The 23743-nt window shown below is 36.8% G+C and overlaps 2 protein-coding genes across 3 annotated transcripts in view; one reads left to right on the top strand and one right to left on the bottom strand.

The window, feature by feature from the left end:
• The window catches only part of LOC129259044 (polycomb protein eed-like), an 18223-nt gene extending 4385 nt beyond the window's left edge, over window positions 1-13838 (top strand). The window contains exons 2-11 of one of the 2 annotated variants that reach the window (XR_010293358.1): window positions 696-887; window positions 1941-2099; window positions 3242-3367; window positions 3926-4007; window positions 4778-4869; window positions 5345-5478; window positions 8095-8200; window positions 9859-10464; window positions 10961-11108; window positions 11395-12782. Coding sequence is in view for 1 of the 2 variants with exons in the window: in XM_064098354.1 (XP_063954424.1) it covers window positions 696-887; window positions 1941-2099; window positions 3242-3367; window positions 3926-4007; window positions 4778-4869; window positions 5345-5478; window positions 8095-8200; window positions 9859-10017; window positions 11035-11108; window positions 11395-11521 (1251 nt within the window). In the remaining variant the exon portion in view is untranslated. Of the gene's footprint in view, window positions 1-695; window positions 888-1940; window positions 2100-3241; window positions 3368-3925; window positions 4008-4777; window positions 4870-5344; window positions 5479-8094; window positions 8201-9858; window positions 10465-10960; window positions 11109-11394 lie in introns of both variants that reach the window. The other variant, XM_064098354.1, reaches the window with a different exon arrangement.
• Window positions 13557-23743, bottom strand: LOC129259045 (eukaryotic translation initiation factor 1A, Y-chromosomal-like). Its single transcript, XM_064098355.1, has 5 exons — window positions 23391-23743; window positions 21719-21802; window positions 19930-20033; window positions 18936-19172; window positions 13557-17259 (listed from the first exon to the last, which is right to left on the bottom strand). Exons 1-5 carry the CDS (start codon window positions 23404-23406, stop codon window positions 17254-17256), a joined length of 447 nt encoding a protein of 148 aa, XP_063954425.1. The 5' UTR covers window positions 23407-23743; the 3' UTR covers window positions 13557-17253.

Here is a 23743-nt window from a genome sequence, read left to right as displayed (position 1 = left end):
TTTAAGGTCAAAGAACTTTGGCCATGTTTCGGGTATTTATTGAAATGGCATCATAACTTAGAAATGTTATGGATCTACACATGTAGTTCATGAAACATAGAGTAGACATAAGGGCAATCAAGTATGAATGGTCGTTTTGCACACATCTTAGGTCACGTGATGATGGTCAAATGTCAGTTTTGGTCAATGGACATAGTATTTTATTATCATATGAGTGTTTTCTTTTGTGAATAATTATTCAAGAGCTGTTTTCAAAGTCAGCACTGCTGCTATATCGAATCGCGTTATGCAGGCGAGACTGCCAGAGGCATTCCACTTGTTTGTTTTTTATTCTAGATCTGACTGAATATAAGCTAGACTCTTGTCTAATGTTTTAATAACAATTAAATACTTAATCAGTGCTATAAAAGCCAAGGCCCCAAAATATGATTGGGGATAAAATCTCATTGTTTTTTCCTGGTGTTCTGCCCAACTTCTGGCACTCCCCACTCATCTAGGATATGGTGACAAAGAGAGAGAAACGCAAAAGGAAAAAGAAAACAAAACACATGTCTCTATACAAAATTATTGAATTAAGGAATCCTATCTCAACATCAAACAAGGTGAATGCAGTTTATGTAGAACCAAGAGTGTATATGTGTATACTACTAATATCAATCTTAAATACATAGATTCTTTCTCCTTTTTGTTTTAAGATGATGGACATCGATGACTCCAAGAGTGAGACAACAAGTCAGTCTCACGACAGCACCAACTCCAGATCGGAAACCCCAACCAGTATGGTTACTACAGGCTCAGATCAGGCCCTCGTAGCCAAGAGATGGGCAAGGGGTAGATGGAAGTCAAAGAAATGCAAGTGGCAGTTCAAGTATAGCTGTCACGTTAAGGTATGTCCTCATGGTTGATATTCATTTGGTCTGCAAAAAGTTGATCTACATCTCAGATCTTTTGAATACCACTCAAGCTAAGCCCATGACAGCGAAGGAAAAACATGAGGGTGGTGGGCGATTTCGCCCTCATAACAGCCCAAATTTCCCCTAAAATTTCCCCAAAATGTATGCTTTGGGGCGACCATGCTTTCTTGAGGCACCCCAAGATACATGGATGTCACAAACAATCATGAACAATATTCAAGATTATATAGAAAAATCAATATTCCAACTATGGCAGAATAATGATTTGCTTTTGCTGCATGATTGCCTCTTTGTTAACCCTATAAAGTAGCCATTAAAATGAAAGAAATAGCCCCCAAAATTCTGAAATCACCCCATTATGGAAAACAAAATAGCCCCTTACAAATAAAAATTATCTCCTACACTGGCATATGACCCATATTCTGAAGTTCAGTTGAAGTTTAGGTCTTGGTCTGATTGTGTGAGCTAAGATTATGGGAAGGCACAAATGTCATTCTCAAGAGCCTTTCTTTTCCGTAACACTTTAACAATGGCAAGAATGGGCAAATAGTTGAATTTAATTTCAGGTTGCGAGGCAAAGGTGAAAGATAATTATGGAATCAATGACCTGATATCAATAATGTGACAAATTTTGAATTTTGATGATAATGTTGAAATCCGTTTGTTTAATGTATAGATAATTACGATACAATTTTAGGTTACTACACGCTAGTCAATGTCAAGGATCATTTCAGATAAATTAACTTGGATAATAATTGATACTTTGTTTATTATTTCAATAAAGATTAATCTAACTGAATTAAACATGTGTAAGATGGTATTTGGATATCACAAATGACATGAAATGAAGTAGAAGCTTCTAAGGCAAGGCCAGTGTTCATCTAAGCTCAAACTTCAGATTTTTTCATCAAATACATCATTCTCTATCTCATTTGGAAAGTCAGCACTGCTGCAGCTATATTGAATTGCATAGCAAGATTTCTTGAAGCATTCCTTGTTAATTAATAATGACCGTTTCTTTCACAGGAGGACCATGGACAGCCAATATTTGGAGTAATCTTCAATCCGTATCGGAAGGAAAACGACCCAAATGTCTTCTGTTCAGTCGGTAGTAATCGTGTTTCGATCTACGAGCTTCACGACGACGGAAAGATAAAACTGCTACAGAGCTATGTGGATACAGACGTATCCTTTAAATTAAAGATTGTCAAGTGTCAGCTTTAATGGGGAAATTCAACATAATGGAGGTGTTTAATAACAAATATGAATAAGAAGAGTTACATTAATATAGCACTTCATACTTTGGTTTCTAGGCGCTCAACATTTGTAATTGTTATTACCCTGGTCATAGGATCCATTACTGTTCCACACATCTCTACACCATCTCTACTCCCTTGGGAGTATCCTGGCCAAGCAACCATTTATCAGTGCACACATGCCAATCTATTCACATTTACGTTCACTTCCTTCTTGATACCCATTTTACAACTGGGTGGAGAGTGACAAACATGGATAAGTGCCTTGCCAAAGGACATTAGCGCCAGATGGGATTCGAACCCTCGACCCTTGGTTTAAGAGTCAAGTAACTGAACCACTACACCACGACACTTCCACCTTACAAAGTGACAGGTTTTTCAATCACCCAGAGAAGAATCAAATATCATGACCAATATATGTCTCGGAGTAATTTTTGTATACCAAATTTGATTAGCATTTTTGGTCATTTAAGCTTGTAACTATGTTCTGAAAAGTCCTATGTAAAAATTTTCTACACAAAAGAAGTTTTGCATCACAGATTTGACTGTTCAGAACAGACAGGCATTGAATGTAGCAGTCTTTAAGAACTGGATCAAATAGTGATGAGATACTAGGAAAAAATTTTCCCTGGATATCATTTTGCCTGAGTCACTATTATTTTAATAAACTTTTTTAATCTGCTTTTTGTAAATAGGCAATCGTGATTGATAACTGGAAAATCGACAATACATGTGTATTTCATGGATGTAAAGATAAATGAGAAATTTGTATTAACGGTAAATTTTTTGCATAGTATTCTTACCACTATACAGTCAATTCAAATTATTGCAAAAAGGTTATGCAATCATCAGTTGAAGTATTCCTTTTTTATTTGTTTTGTTGGAAATCCTTAAACCAAGATTTCGCCAAAGATTTGGTATCAAAACATCTAAATTTAGGTAAATGATAAAAAGATGAACAAAAATATGATTTAAATTCAACTCCAGTGTGTTAAATTAATCCTGCGAAAATTAACACTTTCACAGTCTGTTGTGTATCAGTGATATGTTTCTTTAACTATGAGATCATAGTCTGATGAAAACTTCTACACCTGTGCATGGACGTACGAAGAAAGAACGGGACTCCTTCTCTTAGCTGTGGCAGGCTCCAGAGGCGTCATCAGAATCATCAGCCCAATAACTCTACAATGTATCAAGGTAAATTCTCTAGTGCTTGTTTGAGAATTGATGTTTGTCTCGCCTGCATAGCAGAAGCAAGACATACATGTACATGTAGGGCAATATTATTTTGACAGTGGCAGCAGCAGTGTTGTCAGCATTTAAATCTTATCCAAGGCTAAGTTTTTTAAGTATATCATCATAACTTAATTTTATAGGGATCTGTTTCAAGAAACTCAAACATAAGGGTAATCAATTGTCTCTTATCATCTGGAATGAGTTTCAGGTCACATGATCAATATTAAAGGCCAATAAACGTACCACATTGTAGTATCAACATAAAAGATTAAAGTGTTAACATTTTGATTTTCAAGTTTATTTTGAAAATGAGTTAAAACAAGTACATATTCTGTTAAACTTACATGTAATGGAAATTTCAGTTCAATTAGCCAAGGGGTCAATGAACTTGATCAACTTTCCAAAAAAATTATTTATGCAATGGCCCCATGATGTGATTTGACTTTTTAAGAGTCATGAGAAGGTTAGTGTACTATTTATCAATTGTTATAACATACAGTGATATTACTCTTATTCCAGCATTTCATCGCCCATGGCAACGCAGTAAATGAATTGAAGACACACCCGCATGATTCTAACCTACTTCTCTCAGTCAGCAAAGGTAAGTATGGTATGACTTTGTAAAAGCAATAAAGAAGTAAAAGTAAATGAAATAAGAACTAATCGAAAGTAGTGATGTGAAAAACCTTGTACAAAGAGACATATGGATTTGTACCCTCCTACATATCAGCCCACCTTCAAACCAGACAAAAGGGAACTCTCAAACACTCCATGTATCCCAAGACCATCCCAGAATGGAACCTTCTTGATGAAGATGTCAGAAATTCCAAAGACATACAGTAGGAGTATTCAAACTTGAAAGTTTGGATATCAACACCCTTGTCTCAAAAGCACACTACCAAAATTAACTGTGTTTAGCGCTTGACCCCTAAACCCAAAAGTACGCAACAACCAGATGCTGGTGATTGTACGTCAACGGACAGATACAGAACATGACTGGTTAGGTGCCCCATGTCTATGGTCTAGCGGTATGTTCACTTGGTCTTCAAGCATCTGGTCTACTCCTCAGATAGTCTAGTACCACATGGACCAACCAATTGGTCTACTATCAATTTGGTCTGTACTACAGTTAGTCTAATACCCACATAGTCTAATTCTCTTTCAGATGCCCAAACAATCTCATTTCCACATCATCTACTAATTGACTTACATCAAATTAAAATTTGATTCATTAACAGTTTATCTATGATAAACCACATAGACTAGATATTGGAACTTTTTCAGTCACATTTTGGGTGCACAGATGTACCTCTTCCTTATATGTAACAGGTGGAAACGTTTTGTAACACACTTTGAATTCATTGCTCATAGATCATTCAGTCAGATTGTGGAATTTGAAGACAGACACATTGGTTGCCATCTTTGGTGGGGTCGAAGGTCATCGAGACGAAGTACTATCAGGGGTAAGTGATCTTAAAAGGATACTTTTATTGTTAAGTGAATGTAAAAACATTTGTAGTAAAATTCCGTATAAGAAAGCTTTGAGAGCAAAAGGTGTGCCGTCCCTGAATATAAGTTATGTACATTTCAAAAGCCAATTATTACACTCTCTAAATTGGCAATGCAATGACAAGACAAACCCTTTCCTTGCGTATTTTGCACCAGTGCACACTTTGTGCCTCGCGAACTTCGCATTTCACGCTCAAACAAACAATGCATCGTTTCCCTCCCTGAAAATAATCCAGCACAGAGGGGTTCATGGCTTTAATAGCTCACAAAGAGTTGATTACATTTGCTATTTACATTGATATATATGTAAGTTAATAAAGTATCCATTACTGTTGCCAATTTGAGATGACCTATATTATTATTTCAAATTTTGATGAGTTGTGTAACTCTATGAATAATTGAATTGGTTTATTTGCTTCCTTTTGACAGGACTTTGACATCGATGGTCTAAGGATAGCATCGTGCGGTATGGATCATTCCCTCAAAATATGGAATTTACAGAAGGCAAATATTCAAGAAGCAATCCAGGAGTCACACGCATACACCGCATCTAAGACAAATAAGTGAGTAATTGGCTTTACAAGTCTACCGTAAAGTCGTTTCATTGAGTTCATATACCCTCTTACAAAGTGTAATTAGAAAAAATATTTGAAGCTTAGTACCTATTCTAGCAGCAAACAGATTTCATGAGAAAGTATTTAAAATCAAGGTCAGTTCTCATTTCTCAACATATAGTGGTAGATCTAGATCTGGTTTATTTAACGTAACTTTGTGAAATCATGAAATCTAAGCAGGACAACAACCACACCAAATATCACCAACACAGATAAGCACATGTGGGGGCAGTGTATTATTATTATTGCCCGGAAAAAGACCCAACATTTGGCCGGAATGCTTGTTTGTCACTAGTAATTACACATTTTCAACTAGAATCATTTGGCATATATAGATTCATGTACATGTAAACACTTTGGTGTTCATTTAAAGTTGAATTAAGAAGGGGGTGAGTTTCCATAAATATAGGTTCTACATGCAATATATAGTATATATAAGTTGTTCAAACACATAGCATGTCACAATAATCCTCTGCCTTCTCGATATTTTGCTTTGAAAGTCTATGAAATTAGCCACCTGTCAGAGCCCGAGAGACGAGTGTACAGAAAAGTCACTCGGAGTGTGACGTCACCGGGGGGAATTTAGTATAAGAGGTGCCTGAATGTCATACAGAAATGCTATGCAGAGAGAGAAAGATATTTTACAATTTTTTTTCAAAGCAACTCAAATCAAATAAATAGGACTGATATGTACAAATCTTTACTTTCCCTGTATAAAAAACAGTATGAATAACCACCATGAACTCTTCAATCATGATGTAAGATAGCAAACAGTGAGTTATTGAATGATATTTTCACTATTTCTCATTTATTTTATCACGATGTTCAATCAAGTGAGTAGCTGGAAAGTAATTCCGGCGGCTAGCTCAGCGCGCGCTGAACGCATAATACTAGTACACACAACACCCAGGCATTGAGTGTACTGTTATGGTCTGGTATGTCGACTTAGTTCATGGCCGTGCAGCGATCCCCTGGCGTTTTTTCATCTTTTCTTTTGTCTTTGACTCCACTTTTATATCCTCTGGATCATTTCCACTCATAGCTCATTCCACAGAACAATCTTGAACCAAACGTATAGTATTCTTTCTCGGCCTTCTGAGTTGTTTTCTATATTTAATTACGCTAGGGGTCACCGTCACACATACAAACGCAATTCGGAAGTGAGTTGAAGACAGAAAGATATATAGTAATTAGTATACATCTCTATGGTTGAAGACAACAAGAACGGTACGGTAGCTCGACAGCTAGCTGCGCCGGAGCGGGCGGCCGGTCGGCACAAAGCAATTCCGCAACCAACTGTGTTTTTTTGCAAGAGCCGCGTCACACGCGGATAAATATGTCATAATAACACGTCTGCTACGTTATCGACTGGTGAGAAGATCTCGATCAAATTTCATATTATTCACCTTGAAATTATTCCTTTAGGGTCTATGGTATCATTCTGAGGGAATTCACATATTTGGAATAATAGTACGGCCACAAATATTTTAATCATTTCCTCTTTGCAAGTTCTATGGCTCGCAGATACAACTTCAACTGCAGTTATTCCATATGAAGGAGTACGTGCATAGTACACAAAACGGCACTGCCTTGATTACTACACCGGGACCGAATACCCCCCGGTGACGTCACACTCAAAGAACACCCGTCTCGGTAGGCATTGCAGGAGCGAACTCAGGGAAAATGGGTAGGGATAAATCGTTCAAATTCACTATTTTGAAAAAAGAAAATGGGGGGTCGAATCACCTATTAGTGTTTGGGGGGTTGTAAGGTTGCTATTAATGTAAATATCTCAATATTTGGAATCGTCTTCTTAATTCAACTTTAATTCGATTCTGTTATTGACATTTATGTTTAAAGACTAATCTCACACACTAGAATTGGGATTATTTTTAAGTGATCTTGCTACTTCCCAAAGTTTTTTTCATGCAGGTTATTTCATTTTCATGCTTTTCAAGGATGCTGTTCAAATTCACTTTCAGATTTTACCACAAGTAGTTTTTCGTGCAAGTTATTTCATTTTCATGCGTTATCATTCATGACGTATCCTTAAATCTTTATAAAAAAAAACACAGAGAGCTCTTATTAGCAGTAAACTTGGTAATTGTAACAGATTTAGATTTGGCTTGTTAAGTTCACAGATTTTAGAAAATGCAGCATGTTTATAATAATAATGATAATACAGACTTGTATGGCACACTTTCCACCTTGATTAGATGCTCCAGGCGCTTTAGAGCAGAACAACAACAAAAACAAATTACATATATAATACATGTTTGAACAATAAGTCGATGTCTGTCAAAAAAGCAATCTAAGTACAGGTGGGTGTTTCATAAAGCTGTTCGTAAGTTAAGAATGACTGGTGAACCTTTCTTACGCTCTAAATAATCATCGATGAACATTTAATGGTCAATGTCATTTACCACAAGAAAGGATCACCAGTCATTCGTAAAGTCACTCTTAACTTACGATCAGCTTTATGAAATGGCCCCCAGGTATGTTTTAAGGTTGCCCCTGAAGGTTATGATTCAATGCTCTGTTTTTTTTTGTTTTTTTTCTTTACAGGCCATTCAAGTCTCTGTATGTGAACACACCTGACTTCACAACTCGTGACATCCATAGGAACTATGTTGATTGTGTGCGCTGGCTGGGTGACTTTGTGCTTTCCAAGGTAATCATTAAGATTTATTTAAACCGCTAGAGAATAAGCCCGCATATATATATGCAGTTCAATTAGGCAATGTGTGCATTCCTTAACAATCCAGTAACGCAAATTTTACTCTAACGACAGTGGTTTATTTTCAATCGTTATAATGCCAATTCTTCCAGTTCCCAACTCGTCTACTATCATTTGGTCTACCATCATTTGGTCTACCATCAGTTCATCCAGTATCCACATGGTGTAATTGCCATTTCGTCCACTCACTATTTCGTCTAATAACCAGTTGGTCCAATAGCCATTTAGTCCATATACCATTGGTCTAATCGGACTAAGTGTTGATTGGGCAAAATGAATGAAAATAAAATGGATATTAGACCAACTGGTTATGAGACGAACTGGTGATAACGACGAAATGTTGATGGACGAAATGAAGGTAGACCGTGTGATGAGTAGACGAGTTGGCAATTTACAACAACAATTGCTCTTTTGCTAATTTCTCTGAAGATACCATATAAGGATTTGGGTTGTCATAGGGTATTGGTTTTTAGCACGGGGTCATGTTTGGCTTTTCAGTTGGAGCAAATGTCAGGGAATCAACTAGCCAGTTTCCAACATTTTAACCCTAAACTGACCGGGGGGGGGGGGGGGTTGAATCAACCCCCCCTCAACATTTTCTGCGATCACTTCGCCGCGCGAAATTTTTTTACCGCGCCACTCACAGAGTTTATACTTTCAAGTCTCGCGCATCTTTTGAGACCAAATTTGCGACGCCCGGGTACGCGGTTCCGAAATTACGCAACATTTCGTAAGTGCATGTCAGACCAAAAATTGTTCCAAAACGTGATTTTGTGTACAAAGTCAATGCAAATTGAGTTTTCTCATCTTATTCATAAAGACATGATTATTTTTGCTTTAAACAGCTGAAATCAATTGATTTTAGCATAATTATGCTTCAAAAAGATTGTGCAAGAAATATGTTGAAAAAAAAAAAGAAAAACAAAAGGTTGAAAAACAAAGAAATACATAAGAAATTCATAAAACAATAAAATACATAAGAAATTGATTTTCAAACCAAAGTTTTTTTCAATTGTGATTGTTAAGAATGCTACAAAGAATATTTTAACCAAAAATTAGCATTCTAGGAGCTTTATTTAGTGAATTAGAGCAAAAAGTATGATTTATGCATAAATTAGCATAATTAATTCATATAAAATAAAATCTCATTATTTTTGAAAATTTTACCATACAGCCTTGTAGATTACATCGCACTCTACCAGCGTGCAAATTTTTGCGGCGCTAGCGCGATCGGCGGCCGAGATCTCAGGGGGGGGGTTGAATCAACCCCCCCCCCCCCCCGGCCACAGAACAGCCAAAAAAGCCCGGTCTAGTTAGGGTTAAATCACCTTTGCATAATATTTTCTGGTGATTTTCTATTATACAAGTATCAATCATTTTATTTTGCATCCTTACTGTACATAACCTCTTTTCATCCCCACAGTCTTGTGAGAATTGTATCGTTTGTTGGAAACCTGGCGGTATCCATGACCCCTTAGAGATCATCAAGCCTTCCATGTCAGAGGTCACAGTCTTGACCCAGTCCAGTTACACAAATATTTAACAGTTTATTTTGCATCCTTACTGTACACAAACTCTTTTCATCTCCACAGTCTTGTGAGAATTGCATCGTTTGTTGGAAACCAGGCGGTATCCATGACCCCGTAGAGATCATCAAGCCTTCCATGTCAGAGGTCACTGTCTTGACCAGGTTCAACTACACCCAATGTGACATCTGGTTTATGAGATTTAGCATGGATTACAGGCAAAAGGTAATATTCTGTTTGTGTGTGGGAGAGAGTGGGTGGGTAGGTAGCTGTGTGCATAGTTTGAATTCAGCAGTTATTAATGGTAAAACATGAGAAGAAAAGTAATATTGTTTTGTTTTAAAGCATGTAATATTGCTTTATTCATAGCACCTAGTTATTTGTCATGTCTATGAGTGCATTTATCGTTTATAGTCATGTCAATGAATGAATGCAAATCTGTTGATTTTGTAAATAAAAGCCGCTGGAATGAATGTTTCTATGTATAATAAATTGTTTTAAATTAAAATAAATCAACATTTTTTGTGTATTAAAATTTGTAATTTGTACTTCTGAAATATAAACCCTAAAGGACACACCCCTCTCCCCGACTCAACCATGGGCATTTCTGTATTTATAAATAGATAACATTTTTTATCCAGTCCACAACGTTTTGATGGTCAAATCTAGAGCGCACATTTCGTGACTAACTTGAATGCTCCTCATGATAATATTACACTTTTATATAGCGCTTATATATGAACCCATCTTAATGCACGACTGGGCCCTGATTTAAGATTGATCCAATTAACCTCAACTGTATGGAAATCGATCGATTTAATGATTTTTTCGACAGGAAAGTTGCACAATGTCCTTTGTAAAGAAATAGAAGCATGCTGAATTTTCAAGGAAATGATGAATGTATGAATATACATCATATAGGGAAATTATTTTGAACAAACGTGCATTTTAGATTTTGATGTTGCTGGCTTTCCATAGTCGTGGTTGATCGGATCAATCGCAACTCTTTGTATTAAAGATGGTTTTCAGATCTGTTGAAAATGAAATTTGGTTTGATTGCAACTATTTCTGAAAGAAACTCCAAAATGAAATCTCTATTAGAAACAAATTCTTAAAGAAAAACACTTAAATTGTTGTGTAGACCTATTATCGATTCTCAGATGTTCAGTATTTACCTGCATGAAAGCTTATTTCAATTTATCAAGGTTTGCTAAACATTATTTCTCTTAATTTTTTCTTCAGATCCTCGCCCTCGGCAATCAGGTCGGCAAGATTTTTGTGTGGGATCTAGAGATGGACGATTGCATCAAACCAAAGTGAGAATAAAAATTCATATTCTAATAACAAAAGAGCAACTTTCTAAGTTAAGGTCAAAGGTCATTTGACTTTAACAAAAGCCAGATGTTATTATCAAATAAATGTTGCTTCTCTCTCTTTTAAAAAATTATTCAGTTTGTTCATTTTCAAATTTAGCACTGCTTCTATATTGACTCACATAATGTAAGCAAGACTACCCGAGTTCTTCCAGTCCTTTTTTTACAATATTTTTTTTAATCGTGCAGGATTGACAGTAATTTTTCTTTTGTTTTTGTGTTCTTATAGATGTGCCACATTCACCCACCCCAAGTGCATCTCGGCCATTCGTCAAACGGCCCTCAATCCTAGTGGCAATATTCTCCTTGCTGCGTGTGATGATGGTACTATCTGGAGATGGGATCGCACCAAATAAATCAACAAAACCTGTCAAACTCTGATCATACCTAGTCTGTCTCACCTATCAGATAAATGGCCCCCAAACCCAAATGGTAACATTCTTCTGGCTGCTTGTGATGATGCCACCATCTGGGGATAGGATTGCACCCAATAAATACTCAGAATGATTAAAACTCTGATTATGACATTGACAAGCTTATCTCGGCTATCCATTAAAACAGCCTTAAATCCTAGCGACAACACATGCTCCTTGCTGCATGTGTTGATCTGGAGGTAGGATCACACCAAATGAACACCTGAACTGTTCTGTGGTCATTATGAGTGTCTCAGCTATCCGTTAAACAACTCACATATCCGAGCAATAATACAGTATTCTCCTTGCCACATGCAATGCCGATAGGTGGGATCACACTAAATGATAAAGCATCTAGAACTTCAATCATCCCCAAACATGTCCCCGCACTCTGTCAAATGTCCTAGTGGTAGTATACTTCTTGCTACGTGTGATGACAATACCATCTCGAGATGAGATTATACTAAATAAACAATTGAAATGTCTAGAACTCTGGTCATCCCGTGTGTCTCGGCTATCCGTCAAATGGCCTGTAATCCGAACAGTAACTTCTTTGCTGCATGTGCCAATGGTGTCTATTTGAGATGGGTTTACACCAAATAAACAATCAAAACCTTTGGAACTGTATGCATGTAGTATATGGCCGAGTGTCATCCAATAAAGTTATTGATGAATTCCCACTTGGTGTTATTCCACTGATTCGAAAGCCCATTTGGGGCCTTGTTTCACAGAGAATTTATAAACACCATATAAACTGTGTCAGTATGGTGACCTTAGATCTGATTGGCTGCTGAGTCCTGTTACCATGGTAGTTACCATAATGGCAACTAGGAAGCAATTTATGAAATGGCACCCTTGGGGTGTTTCACAAAGATTTAGGGTGACTAAATGCCGACGCGCACGCAATCTGATTTATGGAACGTGGTAGTGCGCATGATCTGATCAAAACATAACTGATTTTGCTTAAGAAGTTGTCTTCAAGCATATAAGCATATTTTTGGTATGAGAGAATTTTGATTTAGTATGTAATCTTATCCTCTGGTTATCTTAATCTGTAAAATAATTGCACCCCATTTCTCCAAGTGTCTGACAGCGCTGTATATAGCAAAAGGCATCATGACTACTCATCTACTTGTACAATGTACCATACATTGTGAATTTTTGTTTATTTGTAAAATAAAAGCACTCTTTGTAAGAAAAGTAACTTTTAAGTTTATAGTTTGTTCCTTCATGGTGTTTGTAATTTCATTGAAGTTTTGATAAAGATGTACATGTATGTCAGAAATTGTCCAGAAATGATGGCAAATTGCCAATTCATCTATTGCCAACTCGTCCATTCATCACATGGTCTACCTTCATTTAGTCTAATGCCATTCCATCCATCACCATTTCGTCCAATCATCACTTTGTCTAATCACCATTTCGTCCCATAACCAATTGGTCTAATATCCATTTTCTTTTCATTCATTTTGCACAATAACACTTAGTCCAATTAGACCAAATGGTATATTGAATAAATGGCTACTGGACCAACTGGTTATCAGACGAAATGGTGAGTGGACGAAATGGCAATTTGACCATATGGATAGTGGACGAACTGATGGTATACAAGTTGGTAATTGGACGAATTGGCATTAGACCAGTTGAAAATAAACCAAAATGAGATGTTTCTTGACCATGTGGCCGTTTCATAAAGCTGTTCTTAGGTTCGTTATGGCTTTACACACGACTGGCGACTCATTTCTTGTGCTTAATGGATATCCTACATTTCCTGTGTTAACATATTAGTGGTAGCGCACTTCCTATATCCCTAATTTAAATAATAAATGATAATTATAATATCCTCCATTTATGCTGCAGTCACATTTCACCTAGTAGGTGTAGACTAGACCAAATGGCAATTTACCACCACTTGGAGTGCATAATGACAACTACATTGTTTGAATAAATCACACACACAAAAAAATCAAAATCTTAATACTTTTGTCATAAAGGAATTTATTTAAAAAAAATTTCACTTTCATTGTGCCCGTTATTTTACTGAATAATATGAAACAAAATGTAATAGCAAGACATTTGATATTAGCATGTTCTGTATTGTGCGACAAATCATTTTTGACAAATTTCGTGGGTACTCTTTCCTATACCTTAAAAAAAGTATACCCAAATTTTCAACACTGGAGATATCAAAAGTTACACATTTCAAATAGTTGTCTATTATCATGTAAGCTTTGAAGTCTTAGACTGTTCTAATAATATACTTCTGAAAAAAGTTCACTATTCTATACTCGATTGTATCAAATCAAATCACTTGCTCCTTAAATTCTTTAAGACCTTTTTCTTTCTTTTTAGTTAAAATAAATTAAGCCATTATACGGATACGATACACAAGAATGGATTCATATCAGGGCCCAGTATCATAAAATGTAGCAATTGATTGTAGAGTTGGTTTGTACCATTGATTGCACATAATAATCGATGCAATCAATTATAAGAATCAGTCCTACAATCAAATACTCATCTTTGTGTAACCGGGCCCAAATATGTTACATGTATATGGACAGGTAGCCTAGTTGAGTATAAAATGAAAATAACTAGAGTTTAATAAAAACAAACAAAATTTAAATGAATATTTAGTTTCTTTTATTGTCAACATTCACTTTTTTCAGGTTTAATTGAACTGTTCAATAACAAAAATTGCAATACATCTTGTATTTATATTCTGAGCCAAGTTCGTTATTTTACCCAACTGCCATTCAATCCGCAAGACTAAGTGAATATTTAGTTTTTGTTTTTATTCTCAGAATTCACTATTGTCAGGTTTATATTCGATGGAATAAATGCTATTGCTATCAATTCATAACTGAAAATATTATGAGCCACCAAGAGCGTGATTAGGAATTGTGAGCCTATGCCATTGCGTCAGAGCAGTGTAGAGCTTTGACCTGTACCTTTTATCACTACACCACAAGCACTTGACGGCAAAATCAAGGTTCTAAACTAAAAGGCTTTCTCCTCTCTGTAGAAATTTTATACCTCCACTTCGCTTGATATTTTTTAATACCGTAGTTGAAATTGCCAATTTGAAGATTGCTGGGTATATTCGCCAAAATAGCAAAATTCTTCAAACTTATCTATTTTTATTAACAATGGAATCACAAAATAACAAATTGACTCAATTCTTCTGGGGAGCATTCCATCAACGTTTGGCATCTGACAGCTATACTTGATTTTGATTGGCTAAGAGGCACTGTTACTATGGTCACTGTCGGATAAAACAGGACTTGACAGACAAGTGTCAGACAAGTCCTTTCATGAAACGCTCCCCTGGAGCCTGTAACACAAAGCTTAGCAATGACCATAAAACAAATTTTCACAATTGATTGCATTGACTACAATGTACAATCAAGCGTAGGATCAATCGTTATGCTTTGTGTTACGGAGCCAAGATCTGACAACTTCCCTTGATTTTGATGAGCGAAGAAGCACTGTTACTATGGAAACAGACTTGACAGAAATAACTCCCGACAAGTTCTTTCATGAAATGCTCCCCTGAAACTCAGCATGTGCTGGACTCCACCCAAATTGTTGATCCAACAAGTTTTAACTCTTGAATGTGAGGTCATTTCATGAGCAAGCAGTGGATTTTTTTTTCAAAAACAGACCTCTAGAGCATTCACATTACAAATTTTTAGAAAGCTAACATCACAAAGATAACATCCTGAAATTTGAAGCACATTCCAAGCTTGAGAAATGGTTTTTTCATTTCTTTTTAAAGACATAAAATAGGCAAATATGTTTACTTTTATTATAAAATCGTACATCTACCATTCACCTTCATTAAGTTATTCAGCACTGCACTATTTGGGGTCAATTTCTCATGATTACCATAGATAGTATAACCATTTCGGTGAGGCCAAACTGTTAAATGTGTAATCTACATTTTAACACGATCAAACTAAGTTTGCAGTCCCCAAAACGTGTGATTTATACAGATAAATTGTACCTCTACATGGATGTCAAATTTGATAATTTCATATAACTCCAGACTAAATGACATACCTTACTCTAAACTGAAGAACATAGAGAAAAGAAAACATACGGATGAAGTCATACATTACAACACCTTTTTTCATTTTGGAAGAAAACTTAAACTTCTCCATTTAAATATGCACCAACGAATGAATAATATAGCCTACTAAAATGTCATCTATACAATGCTTCAAGTGTGTATTGTATGTGTATTGAAGTTTCATTTACCAGCATCATGCCAATAAAAGTTATATACTTCTCTTCGCCTTAGGATAATATATAACCTTTTTTTTCTTTAATATTCACAAGTCTGCTTTGCATGTGATTGGCTCATGCGTGGCTAATATATATATCTAGCCTTTTATTCATATGTGAATATGTAATAGCATGCAGTTTACAAAAGGCAATACTTTCCCTTCGCCTGGCCCAGGCTCCTCCTCATTTTGTTTTAATGTAGGTTCTTGTTTCAACAGTAACTTGTGCAATGAAATTTATTCCAATCCAATCTAATTCACATGTCAATATCTAGTTAGGATTTAGCAAATCAAGGGTGCATATAGAAAAACTCTTGTCTATCTCACTCATTTATATGATAGTATGTACAAAAAAAAAAAATGGGGGGGGGGGGGAGAAAGGACAATTTTCCCCTCAAAACTTGAACATTGCCCCTATTTAAGCAAACACGTTAGAGCGCTATAATTAAAATGGAATAGAAATAAGCTCCCTTGTTGCATACAAAGTCACATGTAGTTCTTGCAATGCCAATAACGACAAACTATAAATAAACTGTGCAGAACCCGAAATAGCCCTCATAACAATATACCGAAAGTAACAAATAGACAGTGATGCCAGAACCTTTTTTTGGCAATTATCATTTCCATTGATTTCATGTTTCAAAATATTTTTTTTGTGGGGGAGGGGGAATAAAGTATTTAACAGTAAATTCCCTTCTAGAAATATTTCTTTCCCCTTCAAATGAGTATGAAAGCATATTGTATTTTGTCTTTAATTGATTAGTCATGTAAAATAAATTTTTAAAGATAGGTATTAATCGAAGGCCTAAGTTTTACACTCTTAAAAACAAAACATGGAACACTGGAGGAACTCACATTGAAAGAAGTTCAATCATATATATTAATTGCATTTCCACACAAATTCTAAGAAAACTCGGCAAATCTGATAACCAAAATGACTCCTCGAGGTAAAATTTATTAAATAGCATTAAAATCAAAATTGAAACATTTACAAAATTTAGACTTAAGAAATAGATTTAAAGCAACAGAATTCTCAACATCTAGATAGTGAAATATATAATAATTCAACTTATTTCATCTCTTGAAAACTGTGATTTAGACAAAACCGACTCCCCTAATTCCAAGATTAGCCCAAGCATGTAATCTTCATATACTTGCTACTGCTAGCCAAACTGACGGCTTTAAATCAGTATGAACTTCCCACGCAAGCATTTACATTGAAAATTTGTAGTAATGAGGAGTGTCAGACCTCTTCACACGGGGAAAAAAGTGTATTTTTATTTTAAAGAAAGATGAGGATATTAGTTTGTCCTTTGCTAAATTCCATTGCACAAGACTGAAAACAGAGGCACACTGCTTGGGGTCTCCACTCTGTCATCGGTCACGCTGCTATATCTGTAAGAGAAAGACAATAAAACTTCATAACACTCAAAATCAAACTCAAAATCAAACTCAAATTATCAAAAGCAAAATCATATCATTTAATGTTTGGAAAGAATAAGACAAAATCATGACATCATAATCAATTTATCAAGATATAACATGAACTAGGACAGCAGCAGCTATACATAATATCAGGGATCCCCAATTTCAAGCCGCTGGCTTTTCTAGGGTGACACTTACAGTTTATGATACATGTACATATTTGCTTATGCGATTTCTACCTAATAAATTAAATCTAATTTATTTGAACTTTTGCTGAATATGATTGGTTCAGCTTTTTGTTACCTGGTGATACAAATGTTTCATGCAAGAGCAATACTTTTTAAACGTTTCATATCCCACGGCAGGGTGCTACATAAGCACTTGCCCAAATGCCTGGGGCAAGTAAAAGTTAGAGTCGGGCAGGTGTTTTGAAGTAAAGACCAAAACTACTTGCCCAAATTGGGAGGGCAAAATTCTCACAGTAGAATGACCAAAATTAGGGTCGATATGATATTGACCCTAATTTTGGTCATGGCAGGCAAGATAAAATCACTTTGGAAAAAGAAATGCAGTAACAAAGTAGATCAGTTCATGTCAAAAGAGAGAAAAATGTCAATGGTTTTATAAAACCGCAAAACTTTCTTTTGGAGAGGTAAAACTTTTTTTTCAATTATTTTTTCGGGTAAATGAAATAGATTTTTGGGCAAGTATATTCCAACTATTAGAAAATTTACTTGGCCGATTGGGCAAGTGCTTCTAAAAAGTTATGTATCACCCTGGTTTCATATCCCACGACATTTATTTCGTGAAAGAAAGAAAGCCACTTCAAGCAAGGTGTCCCTATTTTCATGAAAATCTGTCTGTGAGTACTACTGTATAGGAAACTCTCCAGTGTCCCTATTTTCAGCTTCTACCATCCATTTAGTCCCACTTTCTTTGGTTACGAGGTTGGCAGATATGTCACTGTTATGACGATGTTTAACAATGCAATAACTGGAAGACGATTCCCTAGAAAGGTGAAAAAAAATGTTATACTTAAAGGAGAATGAAACTCTTGGAGCAAGTTAGCTTTTGTGAAAGCAGAAAAATCAAAGAAAAATCAACAAAACTTTGAGAAAAATAGGACTAGCAATAAAAGAGTTATGAGCATTTGAATGTCGAGATCACTAATGCTATGGAGATCCTCCCATTGGCAATGCGACCAAGATCTGTGATGTCACACACGTACAACTCTCCCATTTGGACACTGAAAATATACCCCAAAACATCTGTTTTTGCTCATTCTAATCATATGACAAACGATTCATCAATGATATAATGTTGTGAAACCTCTGTACTTGTCATCTCATAAAGAGAACACCTCACCTTGTGATAGACTCTATAAAAGTGAGAATATAAGTGAAATAAGTACTTAAGTAATGAGGGAGTTGTACGTGTGTGATATCACAGATCTTGGTCGCATTGCCGTTGGGAGGATCTACATGGCACTAGTGATCTCAATATTCGAATGCTCATAACTTTCTTATTATTCATTCAATCTTCCTCAAACTTTCAACAATATGTTTCTTTGATTTTTCTCTTTGATATGGATTCAGCTGGTTTCAAGGGTTTCATTCTCCTTTAATACTACACTAGACGATACTTACCGCTCCTATTTCGTCCCCTATGTCGTCATCGAAGCCCTGATCGTCAAACGCCACCTCGTCATCCTCGTAGTCTTGGCCGAATGCGACTGATTCGTTGATCTTGGCATTTTCGGGCAGTTCTCCGTAACCTTTCAGGTTTCTTGCTTCATCAGCGTTGTATCTGAGGATGACGTCTGCCTTCTCATCTTGGTACTCACGCAGACCGATTAATATGATATCACCCTGGTTGATCCAAACCTGAAAGAATTCATAAAGATCTATGCCAATCACAAAATTGTTGAAGCGATATAGGCATTAGCTTTCATAAGGAGTAGATTGTTAAAAACCATTCTTTAATCAATGTTTAGGTCTAAATTGCTTTTTTATCCACTCTGTCTGATGTCCTCATGAAGCAGAAGGGGACAATGAATAGTTAAACTGTTGAAAACGATTACATCGTAAGACATTCGGGGGTATCCATAAAGCATTTGTTGCTAATCCTATCCTACACGGGAATGCCTTATTTAGCCCAATTGAAACTCCTTTGAATATTCTAAACTTTCTGTTTATACCATTTGATTGTTAAGGCCCTGTCACATTGTTCTATGCAAGCCTTGAGGGTGAGTTGCAGGCAACTTGATTTGTTACCTGCAAGTCGCCCACTTTGACAGTATCTCGCACATATTTCATACGCAGTTGCCTGCAAGTATCATTTGCATACAGAAAAGTTTTGAACATGCTCAGAACTTTGTTGCGTGTGAATTGCAGGCAATCACCCGCAACGGAACGATATGAAAGGGCCTTTACTTTCACCAATATACTGCTCAGATTTTTCATCTTTTTGCAGTTAGGGTTAGATCTACCTTAAACCACTGCTCTCCCACATCAAGAGCCCATAAATTTGCAATAACAGTTCAAAGCTACTGAAATCCAATGATTTGATTGGCTGATAGTGAACTTGCTAGAGAAATTATACATCTTTATGAAACCGAACCCATATGAACATGCTACTCACCTTTTTTCTTAATTTTCCTCTGATATGACATAACCTCTTTTTGCCATCGAAACACAGCGCATCTAACCTTCCATTCCCAAGCATCTTGATAACCTGGGCATATTCTGTGTGAAGAAGAATTGGAGAATTATTTAAGTTCTTGTAGGTAAAAATTGCAAGTGTACTGTATATTGTGACTGGACTCAGACAATGAAAGGAGAGTATCACTCTTGTCTTCCAGAGAAATACCAGTTGTGGTAACAATCTCAAAATGAGTTCAAACAGAATCCAATAAAATTACCACCCAAGTGTATGTATAAGTAAAAGATAGTGCCAAATGGCTCTGGAAGAAAATGCATAATAGCTGAGAAATTTGCAAAATAAGCACGGAATTCCATCAAATGTCTGGTATTTTCCCAAGCAATATTAATACACTGTCCCACATATGCTTTTCTGTGTTAACTAGTGATCATCAGAATTATTGATTTTGAGCTAAGATTTCATGATTTCATTAAGATAAGTTTACATCAATGACATCTAGATATATGATATTGTGATAATTGACAGGCCTGATAATTAACCTTTATTTTTAAGACTTTCTCATGAAATTATTGTTTGCTACGACTACTTTCTTTTACCTTTAAGGCTAAATGCAAGTAGTCGCAGTGAACAATAATTTTGAGAAGAATTTGGTTTACATGTAGGCCTACATGTTACATGTATACCATATCAGGCATAAAAGGCAGAATAATTCAGAAGATAATAACACAAGATAAGAAAACAAGATCATTGGTCATGTTAGGACAAAATAGTCAAGTTGAAAAGACAAGAATATGTCATCAAGTATCTCGTTTTGTAAACCTTGTTTGGACAAGAAGACAAAAGGGCAGGATCATGAGTGCTTGTCTTCTCATTCTCATCAGGGTGGGCCGATGCTTCTTTACAAAAAAAAAGATACAATGGCCACTACACTGATGCAGTACTGGAATGTCGGATGATACCTGAGTCTAATTCACATTCCCTACATGTACATGTAGGCTGCACCAAAGATTTGGCCAGGCTTTAACAGGACTTCTGGCATAGATCCATGGTAGTATGACACAGATGCTTGAAAACCTAAAACTACCAACACTTGCATCAAGGAGGAAATGTGCAAGACTCTCAACCTACTTCCAAGTGGTCGGGGGGGGGGGGGGGGGTTGGTACCAGCCCTCTCTTTGAATAATTTCTTAAGACCTACAAGACAAAAGAGGCAAATAAAAGCAAAGAAATTTGCTGGGTTTGAATCAACAAACCTAGTTGAAAGGCAAGCCCAAAACCATAAATGTTTTGCGGTCCAGAAATTCAATACTGATCAATATAAGAACTAATTTTTCGTACAAACAACGCTGGACTGGAACCATCTTCCAGCCACCATAGCAACTTCACAGACGGTCGCAACCTTCAAGGCAGCTGTTGAAGACCACCTTCTCCGGTACTGCTCATCTCCATAAGCCCCCTCTCTCATCCGGTGCACAATACCAAAACGGTCCTGCACTGTACACATCGAGATCCTGATCCAGATCCACAGGAAATAAGGCACAAAATTATTGCGTTGGAGTGTAAGTTTTCATTTTACAAAAAATTTGGCTCAAAATTTTGTTTCTTTTCCTTTCTTAAACACAAGGGAATAAGGTCAATTTTGAGAATGATAACTGGGGCCCTGGGGGTGGGGGCTGCAGAATTTTCCTATGACAAGAATGTTATCAACATTCTGCACTAACCCCCCCCCCTGGATCTGCAATTGATTAGACTAGAAATCTATACTAACCTTGACCATCTTCTTTGAAGACCAATTCTCTTTTCTCTGACTCATTCTCATTCTTTCCTCTCCTCCTGTTCTTTCCTCCCTTTCCTGTGGACAAAAAAATATTTAGTGGCATAAGATATGTAAAATAGGATTCATCTCAACAAATAATAAAACCTTCACTTAGATTACTTAATAACTTATTAACAGGTAAGAACTATGAAGTTCATCCTGTTACCCATTGGCTTGCTCTTCAATGGTTCAAGAAAACACTTGCTCATTTAAACGTATATACATCTACAGAATACAGGCTATTATGAGTCAAGATCTACATGAAGAAAAATAAGACATCCTCTTCATTTCTGTTTGCATTTCACTGAACGAGAAAGAAAATCTAGAAACACTAAGAAATTTCCTGGTATTACGTATTCCAAACATCAAAATCATTATCATTAGAAGATTTAAGTTGAACTACTTCTCAACAAAAAAGTCAAAATGTTGCTTGCAAAATCAATTCATGTCATGATTGATTTGAATGAAACATTGCTCATTAGTCATTACTTTTTTTGCTTGAAATTTAAAATCAAATCAACAAAGTTCGCCAGAGGCCAGAGCTTGGCCGAGGTATCTCGTGATCTCAACTAGATGTCCTCATACTTCGTAATTTAAGACATTAACGGCATTATCCTGGTTTAAGTCACCACTCCATCCACTAGCATGCCATTTAATTTATTTCGTCAGCATGGTCAGCAGCGCGGCGTTGACTTCTTTCCTCTCCCATGGGCATGGCCATTCGCCATTGTCTTTGTCCCGGGGGGGGGGCACTTGACCAAAAAAGTGGTAGGGGTGTTCCGCGGGCGAGACAAAAAACGGGGGCCTTGGAGCGGGCTTATTGTAAAAAGGAGGGTCCTCGGAACGGGCTTCGGAACTACAAATGTTTGTGAAAACGGGGGGCCTTGGAACGGGTCGCCTGCGTGTGCATCCCAATGGAACGAGCATACGTGCATGCAGCTAGCACGGCGCACAGGCGCCAGCGCAGAGACGATGGTCGGACAGCGCTCTCCGGCCGCTTTTCACCAAAGTTGCGGCTCATCGTAGCAGATCAATGCGACCGGAACGGCGTAACGGAAAATATGCGAAGCTTTGGAGCGGGTATCTTTCTTCTTTATTTCTCGATAAGAAGAAAATGCTATGCCTTGGAGCGGCTTTCTTTGTTCTTTTTCTCAATAAGACAAAAATGCTATGCCTTGGAACGGAAATTTGAGTGTAAAAATGGGGGTCCCCTCCGCGGCACATACCTACTAGTACTATGCATTATATACTGAGTGCCCCCCCCCCCCCCCCGGGGTCTTTGTACACGAGCGCACACACACTGTCACTGACACACACGAGAAGAGAGGTGACTTATTTCAGGATAAGGCCACATTAACTGATTAAGAATGAGAGAGAGAGCATGACAAACTTAAGTAGATTCACCTAACGTTATTACATGTCACGCATGTTGGCCTACTTAGTCCCGTTCATGTTTCTGTCAGCATTCATACACTGGCTGCACTGTACACATGCAACACCACTCAACTCAGTCACACTCACAGTCACAGATGTCTGGTTTGCCGCGTATCTTTGCGACATTTCGTCGATAAATTGTGAATAAATTCTCAATGAATGAACTGTATTGCTGCTTTTCAAAACTCACCTTTATTCTTCGGCATGACTGATGATCCGGTAAAACTCTAAATGATAAATCTACCACAGGAAACTCAACAATAATGTGCGTAATAATTCTCAGAAGAATGAATGAGTGATTGTTACTAACGAGAGTTTTACGTACGGTACGGCCCTGTATATGCATGCAAATTATAATTGCACATATAACACACGTGCATGATCGCGCGAAGAGCTAGCAAGAGCGGAGGTTATCTTGCGCACAATATCCTTGGTTCCTAAAATAGCAGACTATGTAATGCATTCGAACACTTTAATCGCAAAATAAATAAGCAAAGTATTATGGCATAACATTGATTCGCCTGTTTTCCAGGAAGAGGAATC

The sequence above is a fragment of the Lytechinus pictus genome, chromosome 4 (genome assembly GCF_037042905.1).
Source record: "Lytechinus pictus isolate F3 Inbred chromosome 4, Lp3.0, whole genome shotgun sequence".
NCBI classification, from domain to species: Eukaryota; Metazoa; Echinodermata; class Echinoidea; order Temnopleuroida; family Toxopneustidae; genus Lytechinus; species Lytechinus pictus.
Note: the sequence above shows the minus strand (reverse complement) of the source record. Positions and strands in the feature narration are given on the sequence as shown.